Source organism: Physeter macrocephalus, chromosome 18, assembly GCF_002837175.3.
Source record: "Physeter macrocephalus isolate SW-GA chromosome 18, ASM283717v5, whole genome shotgun sequence".
Classification (NCBI taxonomy): Eukaryota; Metazoa; Chordata; class Mammalia; order Artiodactyla; family Physeteridae; genus Physeter; species Physeter macrocephalus.
In genome coordinates, this window is record NC_041231.1 from 8,890,575 (window position 1) to 8,899,280 (window position 8,706).

General features: G+C 41.1%; 1 protein-coding gene across 3 annotated transcripts; it reads left to right on the plus strand.

Moving 5' to 3' along the window:
• The first annotated feature begins 50 nt into the window (after positions 1 to 50).
• Positions 51 to 8,612, plus strand: MBD4 (methyl-CpG binding domain 4, DNA glycosylase). 3 transcript variants are annotated; one of them, XM_028479268.2, is made up of 9 exons: positions 51 to 392; positions 1,861 to 2,091; positions 2,506 to 3,359; positions 5,737 to 5,811; positions 5,889 to 6,023; positions 6,629 to 6,778; positions 7,262 to 7,365; positions 7,662 to 7,765; positions 8,285 to 8,356. In XM_028479268.2, exons 1-8 carry the CDS (start codon positions 238 to 240, stop codon positions 7,689 to 7,691), a joined length of 1,734 nt encoding a protein of 577 aa, XP_028335069.1. In that variant the 5' UTR covers positions 51 to 237; the 3' UTR covers positions 7,692 to 7,765; positions 8,285 to 8,356. The 3 variants fall into 3 exon arrangements, with proteins under 3 accessions (XP_028335069.1, XP_023979758.1, XP_023979759.1); XM_024123990.3 differs by lacking the exon at positions 7,662 to 7,765 and having other exon boundaries at positions 8,285 to 8,612; XM_024123991.3 differs by lacking the exon at positions 7,662 to 7,765 and having other exon boundaries at positions 5,740 to 5,811; positions 8,285 to 8,612.
• Positions 8,613 to 8,706: the final 94 nt, after the last annotated feature.

The window sequence follows — 8,706 nt, forward strand, 5'->3', positions numbered from 1 at the left end:
GTCTTCCTCGACAAAGGACTTGATTGGCTGAGCCGTGGAAATGGCGGCTGTGGTCGAGGGGGGGCGGGCGGAAAGCTGCTGAGCAGTCGGACAGACTTTCACTGCCTTCATCTTTTGGTTCCATCCTAGAATTCCGAGCTGAAGCAGTTTTCGCCTCTTACTCTGCTCCACACCCAGAGCGACGCACCGTCTCAGCCTCTTACTGCAGCCGGAGCCCGCTTGAGGGACACGTCTGGGATGGAGAGTCCGAGCCTGGGGGACTGCGGAGCTGACCCCTCGGTCATCGCCAACCAGCGCCTAGTCCCCGACCGGCCGTGTGACCTCCGGCAAGTTATTGTCCCCTTTCGGGCCTCAGTTTCACCACCTGTAAAATGGGAGCGGGGGAGTAGAAGGTGGGTCGGCCTTTCTTACCTAGGGTGGATGGACACTTGGAGGCCGGCAGGGTTAGTTCCTGCGAACAGGGGCTGGAGTACTGAGTACTTGTGTATGTGCGGTGTGGGGCTAAGATGATTGACCTACTTTTTTTTTCTCCCCAAAAAATGTGATTCTCAGAACTACCTTGAAAGAGGTATTACCTCCTTTTTACAGATGGAGAAAGAGATTTTGACAGGTTAAGTAACTTGCTCTTGGACCACATAGGTAGTAAATGGCAGAGCTGGAATTTGAACCCAGTCTGTTGATTTTAAAGTTCGTGCTGTTTTCACCAGGATTCAGTTTCCTTATCTCCAAAATTGTGAACAGTATAATTTCTTAAGATCCACCCAGATCCCCCAAATTATTTAACCCCATATTGCATCAGCAGACTTTGATTCTAATTCTAGTTAGTCACTGGCTCATGCTTTGTTTCCCTATTTGTAGAAAAGAAGTTGGTTAGACATCTCTACAGACTCATCCAACTTTGAAAATGTTAATATGATTTAGTAATTAGGATACACTCTACTGAAGTTTTTCAACAATAGTAGAGGGGGAGAAGTATTAGACCAAGATTTAGTAGACCTAGGTCCTGGAACAGTTCTGCAAATAATCTTCCTGTCACTCAATTTTATCAATAAAATGAGAGTAATCCTTATCCTACCTGCCTCACAAGGTTATCGGATCAAGAATGAAAGAGTTTGAAAATTCTTTATCAAATATTCTTTACCTTTTAGAGGGTTACAACCTCTGATGAAAGTAATAGACACTGTCCTCCCACCGCCCCCAAAATGCACATATATATAAAAATTTTACCTCACTTATTTCGGGGGGAGGAGGGTGTCTCGTCTCACTGACTCATTTAAGCTGTTGATCCCCAGGTTAAGAGCTCAGCTGTTGGTTCATGTTTCTAAACTTATGCCAAGTGTCACCAGAAATCTCTCTAACAGAGCTATTCAATGAGTAACAAAAAAAAATTTTTTTTCTAGCAAGTAGCTTGAGCTTTTCATTGTGCAGAGATTTCCAACCCTTTTTAACCATGTTGGAGGACAGGAAGATATTGGAGAGGAGGAAGATACTCTCAAAGAATGACTGAGCCATACTGATTTTAATCTCTCCCATAGTCCATATAGTCCATGGTTCCTTCTCTGTTATGGACAGAAATTTAATAAGCAGAGTCAAATTAATCTTTTTTTTTTTTTTTTTTTTTGCGGTACGCGGGCCTCCCACTGCTGTTGCCTCTCCCGGAGCACAGGCTCCGGACGCGCAGGCTCAGCGGCCATGGCTCACGGGCCCAGCCACTTCGCGGCATGTGGAACCTTCCCAGACCGGGGCACGAACCCGTGTCCCCTGCATCGGCAGGCGAGTTCTCAACCATGGCACCCGCAGGGAAGCCCAAGTCAAATTCATTTTAAATGAGCTAATCACTTGGAGTTTGTTTTTTTTCAGGGAGGAAGATGTTGCTCTGGGATCAGATAGAGTGGGAGAAGATGACAAACAAATGGTGATAAAAAGCAGCAGTGAGTGTAACCCCCCACTACGGGAACCCATTGCTTCTGCTCAATGTGGTGGTAGCGCAATGACAGAGTGCCATAAGTCTGTACCATGTGGATGGGAAAGAATTGTGAAGCAAAGGTTATCTGGGAAAACAGCAGGAAGATACGACGTATATTTCATCAGGTGAGCATGCAAGATGGTAAAGACAGTACAGCCAAATAATTTTGTCTAGACAGGTGGTAGGAAAGCATAGCAGGAGTTTTGGCTTTTTTCTGTTTTTACCATAAAACCATTACGGATTCTGTTCTTTCACTGTCACTGGTTACTTACATCAGGTGATGTGTGGACAAATACATTTTCTCCTACTGTGAATGGCTACTGGTAAGGTTGCACTTAAGCTATATTCGTAAAATTATGTTCTGTTGTCATAAAGGAAACTATTTTAAAGTATCACTTTATCACTTTTTTTATTTTAAATGACAAATGCCCATGGCAAAGTTTGGAAATTATTAATAAAAAATCCAAAATGTGGTCCAGTTTTTTTTTAAATTCACTTTTATTAACTAGCAATAAGTTTTCTTTAATATCGTTTTCTAGCCCACAGGGACTGAAGTTCCGATCCAAAAGTTCACTTGCTAATTATCTTCACAAAAGTGGAGAGACTTCTCTTAAGCCAGAAGATTTTGATTTTACTGTACTTCATAAAAGGAGCATCAAGTCAGGATGTAAAGACCAAAGCATGGCAGCTCTGCCATCCCAACTGCAAAACGAAAGTAGAAATTCAAACCGGAGCCTCCGGACACGAAACAGGTGGAAAAAAGATGTGGTTTCTTTGCCAAGTGCTAGTTTGGAATTGCAAGATAGCACAGAACTCTCTAACTTTACTTCCATTCATTGGCTTTTGAAAGAAGATGATGGTGTTAATGATGCTGACTCCAGAAAGGTTAGAAAGTCCAAAAGAAAGGTGACTGTTTTGAAAGGGATTCAAATTAAGAAAACTAAAACAGGGTGCCGGAGGAGTCTTCCAGAGCCTGTTAAAAGTAATAGAAAAAGAGCATCTGTGTATAATAAGGCAGCAGATGCTGAAAGTGAGCCTCTTGCACAAGAAAGTCAGCTTGAGAGAACTTGCTGCGTCTCTGATGCCAGAGCGAGCGACAAGACCCTCACTGTTACCAGTAAAGAGGAGAGGCCTGGTAAAGAAAAATCACTGTGTTCAGGATCAGATTTTGAACAGACCACTTCTGGCATCATAAACAAATTACGTTCAACCGAAGAAGCAGGACACAACAAGAAGTGTGAGGGTACCTTTTTAGAATCTGAGGAAATAAGAACCAAGGTAGAAGTTGGGGAAAGGAAGGAGCATTTGCATATTGACATTTCAAAAGGTGGCTCTGAAATGGACAACAGCTCACAAACGGAGAAAGACTCTACTTCTGCGAAAATATTTCAAGGTATTCAGTGCAATAAAGTGCTGTTAAACATGTGATGAGGATTTTGCACTTCATGCCTGTACCCAGTTAGCATATGGGAATAGAATGAAGAAGTAGGGCCAAATATCAGGTACCTTCTACCAGTTGGTCCCAGTGCCTTGTGTAACTGATATTTAAGACCTTTTGTATGGCAAAGAAACAATCAGCTGGCTACTGCCTTGATGCCCCCAACAGAGGACAATTGTGCCATTAACCGTTGCTACCATCCTGGTACAACGCCTGGGACTCTCCTCAACAGTGCTCTCCCTTCTTCCTTTTTTTCCAGCCAATAATCTTACAGCTTTAGGGGAAATAAAAAAGTTTCACTTGTGAAAAGATTTGGGGAAGACGCCTTTTATACATAAACTGGTTGAGAATAGTCAGTATCTTCTCTTTGCACCCCTCCTGTTACTTATTACTGATGTGTGACTTCCAATTTAATTTTGTATAGATCATAGTCATTTTTATCTTCTATTTTAATGCTTCTATAAAATGCTTTAGAGCTCTAAATAATTCAAAACTGTAATCACATAGTTCATCTATTATTTGTAATATGCTCTTAATACAGAGTTCAGAGCTTAGCAGTTTTGCCTTTATAATACCTCAGTGAATAAGAGATAAAGAAAGGAGACCTTTGAGCAACGCTATGTTAGTTATTTATTATGCCATTATGGTATAATGAATAACTCCTTTAAAGAAGAATAGTAATTTTACTTAAAGTCCTATGTGGAGACAGCATGGACAAATTAGTAGAGCAGGTGGTTAGAGCTGGTTCCTGCTCTTGGTCCCACTCATGATTTTATTATGTCTTTGCTGTGCCTGGAATTTCTCTACCTTGAACAGAAGATGACCTCATACACCTAGGAACTGCATAAAAATTCTCCAATGTGTCCTTTAAAGACCTTGAGCTTCCTAAAGCCTTGAGGGTTATGTAGATTTATTGCTAGTAAAATGGGCAAATAAAATATCAAAAACATCCTTTTGGGACTAAAATGGAAGTATCCTAGTCATCCTATGCATAAAGAAGTCTAGTTCTCAACATAATTACGTTTACTGTGGGTAATAGCTATCCAATGGAGTAGTAAAGACTTTCCCAGTGCCTTAGTTAGAAATTGCCACATAAATTGAGCTTAGTCTCCTAGTAATAAAGGAGGCTAGTCAGTAACTATCTATAGGAACCCACAGAAGAAATTATCAAGTAGGTAGTAAGAGCAGTTTCCTTTGTTCTGACTCTTTTTTACTTTCCACTGGGCTTTGCCTATTCAAACTAGAATAGCAAAAAACACTAGACTGATTATCTGGAGACGTGGATACTTGTCCCAATCTATAGTCAGTCCCACTATTGTTTTCAGATAGTTGCTTAATTTCTAAGCCTTAGAGTCTTCATCTGTAAAACACAGGTAATAACCCTCACCAGTCCTGTTTTTCACATCATGAATATTGTAATGTAAAATGAGAAGTGACAAAGATGGCTTCACGCTAGACTAATGCAAGGTATTATTAACTGACATTCAAATTTAGAGGGTATGGCTATAGGGAGTATTAAATGTGATGATTTTAGAAACTTGAAAGCCTAATAATGGTGGTCAAAGAGTCTTTGTTAAATTAAACTTCCCAGTAGATAGTGGCCTTAGGTGTTCTAAGGTCCAAATCTTAGGCTTTCCTGCAGGTTCTGTTTTATCTGTGTCCTTTTTTTTGTTTGTTTTTTGTTTTTTTTAGTAAAAGTATTCACTGCAGAATATTTGGAAAATATGGAAAATTAAAAGAAAAGAAAAATTAGCAACAACCATTATACCATTATGCCATTTTGGCTTATTCTAATCTCTATCACATTTTTTTCTTTTTTTATTAAATTGGGATCATATGTTGAATATTGCTTTTTTCACTTAAAAATTAATGACATGGGAAAAATGATGTAGTCTCAAAATATTTTAATAACCACATTGTACAAATGTCATAATTTAAAATATTCTGTATTATTTCCAATTTTTCAATGTCGTGAACTCTGAACAAAAATCAGAGAACTAGTATAATAGTGGTTAAAGGCATGGACTCAGGAACCAGACTGCCTGGATTCGAATTTCAGCTCTTGACACTTACTAGCTGTGGGACCCTGGGCAAGTTACCTAGCATCTCTGTACCTCAATTTCCTTATTTGTAAAGTGGAGACAAAATAGCACCTACCTTGCTCATAGGTCATTAGTAGGATTAAACTGGTTAATTTTTGTGACGTGCTTAGAATAGTGCTAAACTGAACGTTCTGTAGTAGTAGCGTGTTGTTGTTGCTGTTTGCAGCCCTGAATATTTCTTTAGGCTAAACCATGGACTCTGTAAACAATGTTCACTCTTTCCTTTTCAGAAGACGCCATCCCACAGACACAAGTAGAAAAAAGGAAAACAAGCCTGTATTTTTCCAGCAAATATAACAAAGAAGGTATCCCTTTTCCAGTCAGAAAACCAGACTTTAAACCTATTTCAAGTGTCCCCCTCTAATACAGTGTGTTTGTTTAGCTCTTAGTCCCCCACGACGCAAGGCCTTTAAGAAGTGGACACCTCCTCGGTCACCTTTTAATCTTGTCCAAGAAACACTTTTCCATGATCCATGGAAGCTCCTCATTGCGACTATATTCCTCAACCGGACCTCAGGTGCGTGGATTCTTTCATCTCTGTCTTAGCAGAGACAGTGTGATGAGGAGAATTGATCAGGAAACCTGGTCTCAAGTTTGATTTTGACCTCAGGTAAGGCCTTCTTCTTTCACTCAGTCCTCAAACTCTTCACCTATAGACTAGATGACATCCAACAGCCTTTTTAAGCATTAAAGAGCAGATTTTCAGTTATGTTCTACTTGCAAATTACTTTTAGTCACCAGTGAAAATCCGTTACTTAACCTTCCTCCTCTCTGTGTCATGTATAAAAGCATTTCTTTTTCATAGGGTGCTTTCTTTAATGTCACTGGCACCTTATGTTCTGTACGCTTTTACACTAGTTATATGATGATCTGATTATTTAAAAACCAATATCATACAAGGCCAGGTTTTGGCATAATTTGGACTGTTAACCAAATCGGTTGATGGTGTTGGGTTTTGACTCTGAGAGTGGTTGCTGATTTAGGTAATGTCTTCTCATCAGTGGTTTCAAAAGAAAGAAAGAAAAAAAACTCTCTATATGAGATTTCTAGATAAAGAAGTACATGAGCCTAAAATCAGCCCATCTGGAGGCTTGTAGTCACGTAGTTACTTTTACTTCCCAGGCAAAATGGCGATCCCTGTGCTTTGGCAGTTTCTGGAGAAGTATCCTTCAGCTGAGGTAGCGAGAACTGCAGACTGGAGAGATGTTTCAGAACTTCTTAAACCTCTTGGTCTCTACGATCTTCGAGCAAAAACCATTATCAAGTTCTCAGGTACTTTCCCATATACCCAAAGGGAAACACATAAATGGTGCCTGTTTAAGAGAGCCACACCTTAAACTTTAATGTCCTCAGTTGCGACGTTAATAGAGGTCGTTCAGCTCAAGCACTGAAGGCATTTGAAGATAGTTCGCTTGCCCCAAAGTGCAGTCTCCCGCTGACCCAGGTGATAAATCTTTGCCCAGCACCAGGTCAGGCCGTGTGGGCAGGATTAGAGGAAGAAGTCAGTGAAGCAGAAAGTCCAGTTGACCTCAGGGACATTACCCCTGTCTCGTTAGGTCAGCACAAAACAATAACTGTTAGTCAGTGGCAGACAGGCAGGTCAGACGGGGGTGGTGGCTGCAGGAATTCAGAAGAAAGCAGCCACAAGTCAGGCTGTTAGGAGAGATTCTTTCCCGTCCCTTTCTGTTGTTTCTCCTTTTCAGGGAAAGTATTTTCCTAGAGGCTGACCTGATATGTGGGGTGTTGTATTCTCAGATGAATATCTGACAAAGCAGTGGAGGTATCCGATTGAGCTTCATGGGATTGGCAAATACGGCAACGACTCTTACCGAATTTTTTGTGTCAACGAGTGGAAGCAGGTAAGGCCCGTCTCCGGCACATTTTGTCTCTGAGGCAAAGTAAGTCCACCGTTACGGTTAAAACTATTTCTTGGACACACGTGCTATTACAGTCACAACCAGCTTTGTTCCAAGCTTGAGGGGCAGTGGTGGCTTGGGGTTATTGACAGCAGGAGAGGGTCCATAGATTTCCCCAAGTCCACGAAGACCCCCTGGTCTCTGACTGACCTCCACTCGTTTGCCACTTCTAGCCCTGTTCCTGTCATTTCCATTCACGTACTGTCTCTCGGCCTAATGTGGTTTTGCTCCTGTCACAGTCATACTCGCCTTCAAAAGCACACCACTGAAGGGAAGCAGGCAGGTGCGGGATTGGAGTGCATGCTTGTCGGGTGTCTCCTGGTGGTCTCAGACTATTTTTGTGGTAGGTGGGTCCTACTTCGGCTGCCCATTTTATTGAGTATGCCCAGCCCGTGGGCATCTGGGTGGCATCCTGGCAGCTGATAGGCACTGCCACATAGCCTGTACACTGCCCTCTTAGTCTGTGACTTGCCCTAAAGCATTTAGCTGGGAGGTCTGGCCAAGCCCATCCCTGCTTCACCATTTATTGTGACCTGAGCAGTCCATTTAACTCTCAGGGTCTATAACCTCCTGGAAAATGGCATATTAATACTTGACTCATGTTATCACCACCCTCCACACTGAGTCCCAATGAAGATCAGTACCAAATTGGAAAGTACTTTGTAAACTGTAAAGGATTGCTTTGATGTAAGGTATAATTTTAACCATTCATGAATCTCATTAGGGTAAAGGTTATCATTTTCAGGTATATTGTCATAAGGTACTGTTCCCCCACCGTATCTTTAAAAAGCCAATTTAAAAAATGTATTTCTGACTAACTTACGTAAGGCCTCTGTCTCCTGATGTGTTGTATTTCTTACAGGTACACCCTGAAGACCACAAGTTAAATAAATACCATGACTGGCTTTGGGAAAATCACGAAAAATTAAGTCTACCTTAAAACTCTTTGACGTTTTCAAGCTTGTTTTTATTGCATTGCTTTGCACTTTGATTCTTAAAAGCTCCACTAAGCACAACCGCCTTTCCAGGTGTATAGATTCTAATCAGCCCAACTAGAAACCTAATGTGTGTCTTCTTAACCTAACCTGCTTCCTGTGTACCACCAGAAGATCTTTGCTACTGAATGTGCTATGACATGTTCTGAGATTTTTTTTTAAAAATTAATTGTTATTTGACAACAATCCTAAAAATGTATATGACTTTTCCAATAATGAAATGTGATTTGAAGTTTAAAAAAACTTTCCTCAGTGCTTCCCTGGTGGCGGACTGATTGAGAGTCCGCCT